General features: G+C 32.1%; 3 protein-coding genes and 1 non-coding gene across 4 annotated transcripts; 2 read left to right on the top strand and 2 right to left on the bottom strand.

Annotated features, from left to right (window-relative positions):
* Nucleotides 1-740: 740 nt before the first annotated feature.
* Nucleotides 741-2,294, bottom strand: LOC130508518 (uncharacterized). Its single transcript, XM_057004073.1, has 2 exons — nt 2,284-2,294; nt 741-1,929 (listed from the first exon to the last, which is right to left on the bottom strand). The coding sequence occupies exons 1-2, from the start codon at nt 2,292-2,294 to the stop codon at nt 741-743; spliced, it is 1,200 nt and encodes a 399-aa protein (XP_056860053.1).
* Nucleotides 2,295-6,063: 3,769 nt separating this feature from the next.
* Nucleotides 6,064-8,984, top strand: LOC108829865 (reticulon-like protein B2; the record flags this gene model as incomplete). The annotated part of the gene is made up of 5 exons (XM_018603458.1): nt 6,064-6,100; nt 8,350-8,380; nt 8,448-8,589; nt 8,672-8,741; nt 8,815-8,984. Coding segments are annotated over 5 exons (450 nt in total), but the record flags the coding sequence as incomplete, so codon positions are not given.
* A 3,444-nt stretch (nt 8,985-12,428) lies between these two features.
* TRNAL-CAA (transfer RNA leucine (anticodon CAA)) lies at nt 12,429-12,512 on the top strand. Its single transcript has one exon. It is a non-coding gene; the product is annotated as a tRNA-Leu (tRNA).
* A 408-nt stretch (nt 12,513-12,920) lies between these two features.
* Nucleotides 12,921-13,694, bottom strand: LOC108829862 (dirigent protein 6-like). Its single transcript, XM_018603455.1, has one exon. The coding sequence runs from the start codon at nt 13,668-13,670 to the stop codon at nt 13,107-13,109; it is 564 nt and encodes a 187-aa protein (XP_018458957.1). The 5' UTR covers nt 13,671-13,694; the 3' UTR covers nt 12,921-13,106.
* Between the last annotated feature and the right edge of the window lie 322 nt (nt 13,695-14,016).

Here is a 14,016-nt window from a genome sequence, read left to right on the forward strand (position 1 = left end):
ATGTCTCAATCTATCATCATAGATAAATTTGTATCTCCTGTCTTCCACTTGACCATCAAAGAAGGTAATCAAAGGTCTATGGTCTGATTCTCCCAGCTCTAAGAAATGTGTTTCTGCAGCAGGAAATTGTTGATGCCATTCCGTATTACCCATAGCACGATCAAGGCAACAAGAAACATCATGATTTCCTCTCTTTCCTGTCCAAGAAAAACGGTTTCCAATAGGCTTAATATCAGAGAAATCACATGTTCGAATCATTTGTCTGAAGTCATTGAAACTGCTGTCAGAGCGCACGTTGCCTCCTGTCTTCTCATTGTGATTCAGTATTTCATTAAAGTCACCTGTAATGAACCAGCTTCCTTGTCTATGAACTGCAATACGTTCTAACCGTTCCCATAGAAGATGACGGTATTGTCGTTCAGGGTAACCATAGACACAAGAGAAATAGAAACTGAATCCATTAAAGTTGATTTTACAATCGATAAGATGAGCAGACTGAAACAACACAGTGATATCTACTTCTTGCTTACAGAACAGAACTAGACCACCACTTAAACCAACAGGAGGAACAGAAACAAAGTTTTGGAATCCTAAATCACAGCATAAATCTCTGATGTAGTTGTCATTTTGCTTCGTTTCTGAAAGGCAGATTATGTCCAAGAGATACTTCTGATGTATCTCTTTCAGGCGTCGAACCGTCGAGTCTTTACCTATCCCTCGACAGTTCCAAGCGGCTACTCTCATGGGGGCAGAGGTGGTTCAGGGCCCACCGCGCCTCTCCTTATGTTGGACGTTTCTGCATCAGTGTCCTCCTCCCTCTCTGCTTCTGGTGTGATCTCTTTCTTTCTCTTTCCATCAGACTGACGACTCTGTTCTCCTCTGATCATATTAGTAAATTTACCAGTGTTGTCTGCAGTTTCCTGCATCCAGGCCTTACGCTTCAGCAATTGTTGACCATCATTTCTTGTCGCAAAAGGCTGGTTTGCAAACATCTCCTCTGTATTCAGTTCATCAGAATACATTGTGTGCATAGCTGCTCCATTCCAGAAGACGTCTTCAGTTGTCTCTCCCATGAAACGTATCTGCTCATCAACAACTTCTTCATCTTGTTGCACTGGCATCGCTTCTTCTTGCAAAACAGGTTCACCCGGGTTAGCATCTCCTTGATCTTCAATGATAGCATCTTCATCAGGTATCTCTTCAATGAGGACACCAACATTGCCATGATGTGGGATAGCATCATCATCGGGTGCTTGATCATTGCCATCATCATTATCCTCATCAGGATCTTCTCCTGGGCCTCCGTTTTGAATCAAACAGCGGCCAGAATCATGGGTTAACAGCCCACAGGTCTCACAGAAACCCCTTAGTCGTTCATAGGTCAACTTGAGCAGTGTGTTGACGCCTGGTGTGAACTGAAAGTTGCGTTGGAAATGCAGAGGAGTGTTGATGTTCCAGTTCAGACGCACTCGCACAAACTCCATCCTGCCACCATTTTCTTCGTTGTAGTCCATTTGGATGTACTCTCCTAGTACTCGAGCAATGGATACAATCACTTCCCGATTCATATATTGAAAAGGGATACCATGAATTTGAATCCAAAATGGAATCATGTTCAACTGATTCAGATCCATCAAAGGAGACCACTTCTGGAGAGTGATCATTCTTTCTGCATACGACCATGGTCCTCTTCTGATGACTGTCTCCATTGATTCTTCTGAAGGGAATACAAACTGAAAGCGGCGTCCCTCCATTGTACGGCCACGTACAAGACCTTCAAGACCCCAACTTCTGGGCATTGTTGCAATGATGGCTCGGATGTTTTGACGTCGAGGGATGGTGGGGCGACCAATGAGGATGAAGCGGTTTTCAGCCGCTGCCTGTTGCACCACTGCCTGAGGGAGGACAAATAATGTTTTATGATGCAACCTTAGCAATCATTGTCTACATGATCAAGATGAAAAAAAAAATTAAATCAGATCAAATAATTGATTCTAGATGATTTAAAATATTATCGGATTCTAGAGAGAGAAAATAGGGTTTAGGGTTTCGAAAATATATGGTTTCATTTTTTAATAATTATTTTCGAAACCATTATATGACTTAAAAAAAATCAGATCAATCTTAACAATTATAGCATTTTTCTAATCTTCCAAAAGAAAAATGAAAAGTTTCCAGCAACTTATAAAAGACAATTTCTCAAAAACAGAAGTTTTTAGAAAAGTTAATTTTGCATTCTATCAATCTGGAAAACGTTCAATTATGGTTTTAAACTAGTTTTACCAATCTTCCATTATTCTAAAACTAATATGGAAGTTTTCAGAAACCATAAAAAGTTAATTTTCACAAAACCGGAAAGTTAAAAAAAAAAAAGTAAAATTTGCAACTTTGCAATCTGGAAAAATCCAAAATTTTTCAAGCAATCTCCAATGATTCAACCAAAATCAGAGTGAGATCCTAACAATCGTTTCTAGGTGATTCAAATAATTCAAACAATCACACACTTTTTATGCACTTTTTCGGTATGAAAAATTTACACTATGACTATGTGATTAAAAACGAATCTGAAGAAACTACTTATATGATTTCTTAGTTAGGATTTATCATGGTTTTTGGTGAATTTTAATTAATTTTTCGGAATTTATTTGAAGGGGTCAATTTCTGACCAGAAACCGAAAAATCGTTTTCCACATAGTTCCAGACCAATGGGTCGGATTCTGATGATGGAAAACTAACTTTGGGGATTTTTAGGAGATTATCATGAATTTTAAATAATTTTTAGACCATAATACATAATATGTCATATTTAGGATTTTAGTTACTTTATAGATCAATAGATCAAGCTGTGAGATTCAAAACCATTAGGGTTTCGAGTTTAATTGTTAGAAACAATCTCTGTTGGACTTGAAAGCTCCAACTTACTCAAAGTATTTTGGGATCTATTATCTTAGGGTTTGGGGTTTTGCAAATTTGAATAGTCTTAAACCTTTATCAATACAACCAAATTCAGTATGGGTTCTCTTTTAGATTTCAGAATTTTAATTACCTAAATTTTGATGTTTGTAGAACCGGACCACCGAGAGCAGGAACGAGTCGGATCGCGAACTGCATGACCGGAACGGATAAAAAATCGGTCGCCTCTTCTTAACCTCCAATTGGGTTGAATGGAATTTATGAATCAAGGGTTTGATCTTGGTTAGATCTTAAACACAAGAGTCAAAAACAAGTTAAAACAATGATCAAACACAAATTGTAAAACAAAAGAGGAGATTAGAGTTTTAGGGTTTTTAGGGTTTCTGGCGGCGCTTATTGAAATAGAGCGTGAAAGCGCGTCTAAGATCGGATCGATACAAGGTTTACGGTGATCTGTTCGTCTCGTCAAGAGCTTCAATTTGATATATTACTTGGCTTCTGGTTCCTCAGGATTGAAGAGATCGATCGATTTGAAGTTGCGCCAAAATTAGGGTTTTTAGGGTTACTGGCGGCGCGTATTGAAATAGAGTGTGAGGGAGCGTCCGAGATCGGATTGACACGAGGTTTACGGCGTTGGATTAGTTTCGTCGAGAGCTTCGATTTGATATGTGGCTCGTTGTCTGGATCCTTACGGTTGGAGAGATAGAGCGATTTTAAGATGCACCGTTTTTAGGGTTTTTGGTGGTTTTAGGTAGCTCGGGTTTTTGGAGAACGTATCGTGCTGATAACGTGTTATAAAACTAAATGGGGAAACATGTTTCTTCTTATTAATCTTGACCAGGGGTCTTATATATATATATATATACATCAGGTCGTGTTTATCCTAAGTGGATAAGTATAACAGTCGATAAGCATTATCTCCTGCGGTCGGTACGGTCCTGGTCGGTCCGGTTATGTCGATCACAATCTGGTACATAACATGATATGCTTTGACTAGTTACTATTATTTTTTTCCATCACATAAGTATTTTTGTTATAGAAACCAATAATGATTATTGTTATGAGTTGGAACAATGATTAAAATGCTTCTTAAAATGTTGTATCAGTATGAAGATACCAACATTTTTATTTATTACATATATTACATCTTGGGAAACATTATTAATGATTTTACAAAAAAGTCACAACTAAGGGAGTACACATGCAAATCACAAAACATACCACAAACAAACTATTATATATCATTTCTCTACAAAGACAAGTTTAGACTCCACTTAATATGGAAGAAGACTTCTTCAGAAGACTTCCAGGAGGTCCAGACGATTTCCAGGACGTCGAAAAGACTTCCAGGACGTCCAGACGACTTCCATGAGATCCAGACGACTTCCAGGATGTCCAGAAGACTTCCAGGAGGTCCAGACGACTTCCAGGAGGTCCAGAAGACTTCCAGGAAGTCCAGACGACTTCCAGGAAGTCGTCTGGACTTCCTGGAAGTCGTCTGGACTTCCTGGAAGTCTTCTGGACCTCCTGGAAGTCGTCTGGACCTCCTGGAAGTCTTCTGGACCTCTTGTAAGTCGTCTGGACCTCTTGTAAGTCGTCTGGACCTCTTGGAAGTCTTCTGGATCTCCTGGAAGTCGTCTGGACCTCCTGGAAGTCGTCCCAGAAGTCTTCCAGATCTGAAAAACCTGCATATCCAGATCTGAAAAATCTGCACATCCAAAAACGTTCAAATGGCTTAAAAACATAGAAAATGAGTGGAAGATTAGATAGACATACTTATATAGAACACACAACATACATATCCAAGTGGAAGTTGAGAACCATCTGATTAAAAACCTGCAAAAAAATAGATTATTCAGAAATACATGAGACAAAATTGAAAAATTCATATAAAGTTTGGTGTTTTGAAGTCTAAGAGATTAGAGTGGCTTTGGAGAGTATTAGTTTGAGAAAAAGGTAAGAACTTTATGCAATAAGAAGTTACAAAATGAAGAAAAATGAGACATAAAAATACATACCTAAAATTAATAGATCTACCTTTAAATGAGTGGAAGATGAGAATCATGTGATGAAAAACCTGCAAAAACAAGATAAATTAGTGAGAAAGACATGAGACAAAAACAATCAATTGATATAAAGCTTGGTGTTTATAAGTTCAAAGAGATTAGAGAGAGGTTTGAGAGTTTTAGAATGATGAACATTACATTTTTGTTGCAGCCATTTGAGAGGAGAAGAGAGAATGTGTAAATTTTTCTTTATATAGGGAGACAAAAAATCCAATTAGGTTAAATATTTTAGATTCAGAAGACTTTCAAGTAAGTCTTCTGAATAGAAGACTTCCTAGACGACTTACTTGTAAGTCGTCCAGAAGACTTCAATATTTTTAGCGGGAAACTCAAATATTTTTAGCGGGAAACTAAATACTTTCACTTATCTATGTTGAAAACAATTCACTTTTATTGTATCTTAATTTATATCACTTATAACATATGTTAATTACATGATTTCAATTTTTCACTTATCAAAATATTTTTTACAAATTTTATAAATTATTTTTAATATCAACTATACCAGAAGACTTTCAAGTAAGTCATCTCGTCCATAAGACTTACTTGTAAGTCGTCTCGTCTAGAAGACTTACTTGTAAGTCGTCCAGTCGTCTAGAAGACTTAGTTGTAAGTCGTCTAGTCGTCTAGAAGACTTACTTGTAAGTCGTCCAGACCCTAAATTTAACCTCTAAACTAAATTGACTAAAATTAACTAACTAAACACGTTATAAAATCAAATTAAACTTGCTTAGTGTTTACTATACACGGAAATAAACACATTTGGGTAAATTTCATATTTTTCAAAAATACTTTTATGTTTTCCAAAATCTAACCCTAAGAACATATACAATACTACAACATATGTTGGCAAAATCTAAAACAAAGAATATCATGATTCACTACTTTCTTTCATCTATGTTGAAAACAATTCACTTTTGTTATATTTTAATTTATAACACTTTTAACATATCTTAATTACATGATTTCAATTTTTCACTTATCAAAATATTTTTAAAAAAATTTATAAATTATTTTTAAGATTAACTATACCAGAAGACTTACTGGGGTTAAAAACGTAAAAAAAAAACTGTTTTTTTTGTTTGGTCACAAGGGGCTGGTTGTAATTTCAATAGTCTTTTAAGTTACTTCTGCATTTGATTCAAGTTTGGATATACTTTTGCATTTGAAATCAAGTTGTGAGTCATATTTGGCAATTTTCCCCATACATTATTGAGAGAATTGAGTCTTTTTAAACCTTTACTTTCAGTTCGTGTTAAGATTATCTGCAAGAAAAAACAGAAGTTGGATCGAGGTTCAAGAAAACCAAACTTATACGGGAGGATGGGAAAGTGAGTTTTTTATTGTTAAAACTTACATGGATTCATTATATTAATTTATCTAAGTTTTTACTAACGCATTTTTACGTGTCTCAAACAGAGAAATGCCATACAAGCCACATTTTTTCTTATGTTGCGGTTTTTTCAGTATTGTTTATAGACTTTTTTTTTATAAGTTCCGCCTTTCATAATTTATTTTTATATTTCGTATGTTTTGGTTTTATCTTATGTAAGCAATAATTCGATTGTCTATTTTTTCATTTTATCTGAAATTCATAACTAAGTTTATATAAGTTCTTGCTTATTCTATAGACTTACTTCCACATACTAAACTTTGATTTAACACAATTTTTTTTTAAATATAATTTACCTTATATAAACGTAATCAATTTAATTCAATTTTTCATTATATAACATGTAATATATGTTATCCACACTTTTACTTTTCGAATATTTATATATTAAAAATTACAATTTTTTAGTCTATTCACCCTGCACAGGGCGCAGATAATCACCTAGTATCAGTTATTATGTATGTCAAATATAATTCATATATTTTTGTTTGTCTGTTATTATCCATGAAGATACATAGTATTAATATTTAGTGTTGCAGTAAGCACCATTAGAATTATATTCTACTCTGAATTATATATATATATATATATATATATATATATATATATATATATATATATATATATATATTACAGTTATAATGTGATATAATATATAATATTTATACGAATATTCCAATACTGTCACATATTATAAATATGAGTATTTGCAAAATTGACTCAAAATTCAAAGTCAAACACAAAATTAACTTATGTTTTGTTTTGGAAATTCCATTTGTCCTATACACCCCATAAGTTCAGATTATTCACGAAAATGTCATTAATTTTTTTTTTCCGAAAATGACATTTTTACTATTTCAACTTCATCATCTTCAAATATTTACAAGATTGACATTGTCATCAATACACAACCACCATGAATAATCAATTTGAATCTCTTAATGCACCTAAAATCGAATTACACTACTTCTTTTTCATTTCTTATGAACTAAAAGCAACATCTCTTCCACTCTTTCTCTATATTCATCCAAAAAATACAAGATTTTGATTCTAAAATTTCTATGGTTCATAGAGCTATTCAAGCTTACGATTCTTGGTGGGTCACTTTTGTTTGAGTTTATGGGTGCTTGGAGAAGATTTCTGTGTGTTAAAGAAGTTATCTCACTGGTTGAAATATGAAATCAGTTTTTTCCAGATTTGTTCCTCAGACGATTTTCACGGAAGTCTTCTGGCAGTAGACGACTTACATGGAAGTGAATGCAGAGGTCATTTTTAAAATTGACTTTTAAACGTGTTTTCCAGAGACGACTTATTTGGAAGTCATCCAACTTTCTTTGTAAACAAAAACTCTCGAAAATATCAGAAACGACTTCCCCGTAAATCGTCTAGAGTAAACATGTTACTTTTGTATTTGACCGAATTTTGTCAGAAATTTGACTTTTCCTAGACGATTTACAAAAAAGTCGTCCAGAAGAAAAGTATAATATTTTATTATAATTAGACGACTTATGTGTAAATCGTTTCATATTACTTTTTCAATTGAAAAAATAAAACTTAAATATACTTTTATCTGGACGACTTACACGAAAGTCTTTCAGAATTTTATTCCGAGATTCTGGTCAAACCTTATTTGTTTTGGACGACTTCCATGTAAGTCGTCGGACGAACGACTTCCATGTAAATCGTTTAGAAAAAAAATAACTTTTTAAATTTTATTTTTCAATTGCTGGACAACTTATATATAAGTCATAAAATTCAATTTTTTGACAGAATTCAGTCAAATGCAAAACTAACCGATTTAGACTAGTTACATGGAATGTAAGTCGTCTCTGAATTTCTCTCGAAGTCTACCAGAAACAATGACGGATGAACATAAGCATGAATCTCCGGCGGTTGAAGTTGTAGAGAGGGAATTATTGATGATGACGAGAAGAAACCTCCATCAGATACTCAGATGACGAGAAGAAACCTCCATCATATACTCTAATGCCACCATGTTCATTCACAAGTAATACTCACGTTTTGTTATCCTATTAAAGTGGCTTTCTTCAGTTTACTGATTCATTCTCTTTCAGGTCTCCACCAAAGATTCCTGAAGTTCATATCCCTGAAGAACCTCTTCTTCAGCTTGCCTCTGGGCTTGGAATTGAAATCAACCGTGGGTTCTCTTCTCTTCGCGATATTGCATCTGGAAGAGATCTCAAGAAGTTCCTTTCTGTAAGTTTAAGCTGTTTCTTCTATCATAGTATCTTTTTAAGCTTGAATGCTTGATTATAACTCTACTGTTTGATCAAATTAGGCTATCTTCGGATTGTGGGTTCTATCAATCTTGGGCGGATGCTGTAGTTTCTTGACATTGGCATACATAGGTAACAACTCTTGAAGTATTGCTTCTCTCTTCTTTAACACATCTTTAATTAATGGATATGGTTCTTGGTTCAGCTTTGGTTATACTCTTCACTGTTCCTCTTCTCTACGACAAGTATGAAGACAAAGTGGACTCGTATGGTGAGAAAGCAATGGCTGAGTTAAAGAAGCAATATGATGTGCTGGACGCAAAGGTATTGAGCAAAATCCCAAGGGGACCGTTGGAGAACAAGAAAAAGGATTAGGAGTTTTTAATGTTTTCTTTGCATGCACTTATGTACATGCTCTGTTTTAAAAATGTGAGTTGTGTTGTGAAATCTTCTCTGTTAAAAGAGAAGTACATATTTTATCTACCATTTAAAAGTCATATTGGACCATTTCCTAGAAATCACAACTGATATTTATCTATTTGCATAATAATATCATAACAATAATTGTTATTGTAATCTTCTCTATTAAAAGAGAAGTACATATTTTATCTACCATTTAAAAGTCATATTGGACCATTTCCTAGAAATCACAACTGATATTTATCTATTTGCATAATAATATCATAACAATAATTGTTATTGTAATTTATTATGTTCTTTCCCTAACAACTAATTAAAAGTATTGTTAATGAAATCTTTTCCTCCTGATTTCTTTCCTAAGCATATGCTTCTTTTTTGTTCTAACTTGTGATATTTAAATTTGTTGGTTTAATTGTAGCTATCATATAACCATGATTTTAATTAAAAGGACTATTATAAAACGTATCTTTTCTAAGTTCAAGAACATTATAATAATACATGTTATTCATTTAGCTTTTTAGATCATATGATACAACAAATTATAAGACAATAAATATAGATTAAATAAGGGGTAAATATGCAGTAACATAAACATGTAAATAATCTATGTTACTTTTATACTTTGTTGTATAGTTTATAATGCTCTAAATATTTTAATACGGATTGATATATTTATACCACTATTATATTTCTATACTATTAAAACATAAGTCATAAATTCTTTCATGTGTGATTTTTTAATTTGGATAATTCCTTAAATTTTATCAAATTTTACACGCCTTAGTTATAATATTTTATTTTTATCTTTTTAATTTGAAATACAATTAAATATTCAAAACAATTCTAGCAAAATCTTTTCAGATTCATTCTAAAATTTATGTCCAAAAAGTACTTAACTTAAATTTTAATTATTATAAACTATAATTAAAAATTAAAATTTTATTATTTTATTTTTAGTTCATAAACGAAAATTTAAAGTAATATAAAATATTTTAATTATATTTTAGTGAAGATAACAATTTGAACTTATTAATTTTCAAAAAAGTGTTACAATTTTTTTAAAAAAATATTTTGTTAGAAAGATCCATTTATATTTCAAATTAAAAAAATTATCCAATTATATAGGTATTCTTCTCTATTATATAGGTCCAATTTAATTTATTTTCATACAAATTTCAAATTTAGAAATAAAACAAAAATTATTGTAAAGTAATATTGTTACATCATAATATTCTTAAAATAAATTTTGTTATAGAAATATAAAATTTACAATAATAATATATAAACCAATAAAGTATTTTACTATTAAAAAAAACCCGCACGGTTGTGCGGGTCAAGATCTAGTAGTAGTTAGATGGGTAGGCGATAGAAGCGGTAGTGTAGGGCACAAAATCATTGTCCAATTTTTCTCAAAGCTAAATTTGTCCATTTTAGAAAGAAATTTTTTTTACCCAACTGACTAATTAATATATTTTAGTTTGGTTTAGGGCATTGACCACTCATGGACCGGCGCTGGTTAGATCTCATCTTTCTTCTCTCGAATTTACATAACAGCTTTGCTTCTTTTTTCTTTCTTCGTTTTGTGGTATTGTGGTGTTGTGGCATGATGACAAAACTTGTAGTTGATCTCTTAACAATATAAGTACACTCTTGCAGTGGCGGACCCAGAATTATATTAAACCTGAGTCAGAAAATAAATGGGCTTGGGATCCAGACTAAAAAAAAGTAAAAACGAGTGTCAGGGAGGTGTTGAACACAGGTTTAAGGGGTGTCAGCCAAATGAATTACACCACCGGAACTAACGAATCTCAATGATACAGGGTCAACAAATCACAATTATATATTTTAAGGTGTGTCAGCTGCATCCCCTCTTCTCCACATGGGTCCGCCTCTGCACTCTTGACCTAAGAGCATCTCCAAGATAAAATCTATAACTTCGAATATATACTTTTTTACTCTCTAAGATTATCTCCGAAAAAATATTCTATTTTGAAATCTGCAAAACTTCATATTTGAGATTTAAAGAGCCTTTTCTCCATAAGTAAAATTTCAAATTGAATTTCAAAAATACTCATATTTTGTATTATAATCCTTCTATTTATCATAATTGATTTAGATTCATAAAACTTTGTAAATAATTAGCATATATATAAAAATACTACATCAATATTACTTAATAAAAAGTTACACGCAAATATAAAAATTTATATAGAATATATAGCAAAATACTAAATTATGAGTAAACCATATGATCAATTAGTAAATTAAGGTTTTCTTTAGTTTTATGTGTAAAAATTAAATTTATGAAAACAAATATGAAATATTATGAGATATAATTTTTAAAAAATTAAAATGATAAACAACATAATATCTAAGAATCATAAAATATAATATGTAATTTTAATTGTAAGAACCAAAATAAAAATAAAAATGTGAAACATCAAATTTAAATTTTTGAATAGTGAAACTTATCACTACTCAAAACTTCAAATTTGAAGTTTTGAAGTTTTTTTTTTTTGAATAAAACCCATCATATTTGAAGTTATATATTGTCTTTTCGAGATGCTCTAAAAAATAACTTCAAAACTTCATATTTAGAGTTCTAAGGTACGAAATTTCAATATCCAAAATTTCAAATTTGAAGTTTTATCTGTTTATTTGCATTTTAGTTCTTACAGTTAATTATACATCATATTTATGATTTTAAGTATTTTTATCGTTTTAATCCTAAAATTTCTTTATATATCACAAATATTTCATAATTGTTTTTATAAATTCAAGTTTACACATAAAATTAAATAAAATTTTAAAATAATTTTATGTTATTTTAAAACTAGGATTATACAACAAGAATATTATAAAGAAACTTAATAGAAACCCTTTTTAAAAGGTACATGAAGACATAATTATTAAACAAAGTTATATACTACAATAACACTAACAGTCAAGTAAATTGCTTCGGGATCTCCAAAATATGTTCTAAAAAACTTTTTGTGTGACTGAAAATGGTGTATTACAAAATAAGTTCATGGAATAATATGATATTTTGCTTGTATTTTAGTATTTAATTATGTATTTCTATTTATATTATTATATTTTAATGTAAGATTCTATGAATCGATATTTTGTAATCTTTTTAAACATGTGGTAGTTATTTATAAACTTTTTAAAATTTACACTAATTATGAAAAATATAAAGACCATAGAGTAAAATACAAATAATTATGAAGATGAATTTGAAGTTTTGCTTTTGAAGAAGAATATCTTGAAACTTTAAAAATAAAGTTTTGCAAACTTTAAATTATAGAATCTTTTGTAGATGATCTAATGCATTGATTATGTGTTATAGTTTATTTCAGTGTTGTATATATAGAATTATCTTGTTTCATTTTCGTCAAAGTCAGGATGGCCGAGTGGTCTAAGGCGCCAGACTCAAGTTCTGGTCCTCGTAAGAGGGCGTGGGTTCAAACCCCACTTCTGACACAATTTTAACTTATCTTATTTTCTTTATATAACCTTTACGACTCATCATTTATTTAGTTACTTTATGGGATTTATCCAAGAGGATGTAAATGTAATCCATTTCCAACACATGTGTTGTCTCTCCTTAGTGGCTTTGCCACTGGTTGTTAGCCGTGTTCTTGTTGAAGAATACGCCTTGGACTCGAGCAACTGGTTCCGAGAGTTAGTTCAGGTCAACTGGTTGTGCGTTACTGCATTAGCCACATTATCACTATGCTAGGCCATGTTATGGAGATGGAGGATGAAAATTTAAATGGTTTTATCAATTTTTTTTTATAAAAAAACAGGATTTCATAATCAGATTATTTTACCAAAAGCTTGTAAAACTGATCGTGGATATGTTGCTCATGAAAGAAGATAACCCGAAAAAGGAGATACTTTAAAAGTACATTTATGTTTTGGTAAACAAAACAAGATAATTATTATCATCACAAAACTCGTTACAAGCGAATTACAATACCATTATGTTGCAACTTGAAGAATCATCACCTTCAATGCATTATTGAAATGTCCACACACACATGCAACCCAAACGGAGACAAAAGGACACATATATTAGTAACACTCGTAGAGTTTAATATCCAGTTTGATACGAAAATACTTGCTGCCTTCAAAGGTGTCGGTCGTAAACGTAACAATCCCACGAGTCATGAGGAAATCACCGGTCCCACCAACAATCGATAGGTCTCTGGTCGGCTCCATCATAGGATTCGCATCGATTATGGTCATGGTCCCTTTGTGCTGCGTTGAGTTAAACAACAACGTGAAAGTCATCCACGTGTTGTAGGTTGTCTTCTTGTTGTAGAAAAAGAAGCCTTGGGCACGAGCCACCGGTTCCGAGAGGTAGTGCTCGTCCATTGTTACAGGGTTGTCAAAGACTACAAACTTCCCAAAATTGAAGTTGCCTAGTCCTATAGGGTTTACAATGGTTGCTGATGTGGCATTATCCGCGTTATCACTATCGTAGGCAATGTTATGGAGATGGAGGACGAAATGTTTGCATGGTTTTTTCAGGTCGATTGATTTTCGGACCGATGAGACCGTATCAGAGAGGAGTAAAACGAATAAGAAGAAAGACAACATGATTTTGAATATTTGTTTGGAGACTTGATTTGCCATGGTCCTTGAGTTTAGTATAATGAGTAGCGGTGTCGATTTGTGAATAGAAAGAGGGCTATTGAAACCTAATTTATATACAGCATTCACTATCTTTTTTGGTCGGTAAAAATGGCTTTGAGATATACATTTAAATTGGTTGGTTGTGATATTTTGTTTCGCCTCCCAGTTAAATTAGTATATTTAACTTTTTAAAATGGTCGTGTAGGAAATTCGATATATTGAAGTTAGATTGGTTGGACTTTATCTCTTTATTTAGCTTTATTTATTTTTAAATCACTAAACTTTATTAATCATGTTATATCTTTATTATTAATAATTAAAACCTACATCAGATTTCTATAATTTT

Source organism: Raphanus sativus, chromosome 2 (genome assembly GCF_000801105.2).
Source record: "Raphanus sativus cultivar WK10039 chromosome 2, ASM80110v3, whole genome shotgun sequence".
In the NCBI taxonomy this organism is placed as follows: domain Eukaryota; kingdom Viridiplantae; phylum Streptophyta; class Magnoliopsida; order Brassicales; family Brassicaceae; genus Raphanus; species Raphanus sativus.

Excerpts from the sequence above, each read along its gene's own strand:
- LOC108829862 (XM_018603455.1), bottom strand. The coding sequence starts at position 13,670 with ATGGCAAATCAAGTCTCCAAACAAATATTCAAAATCATGTTGTCTTTC.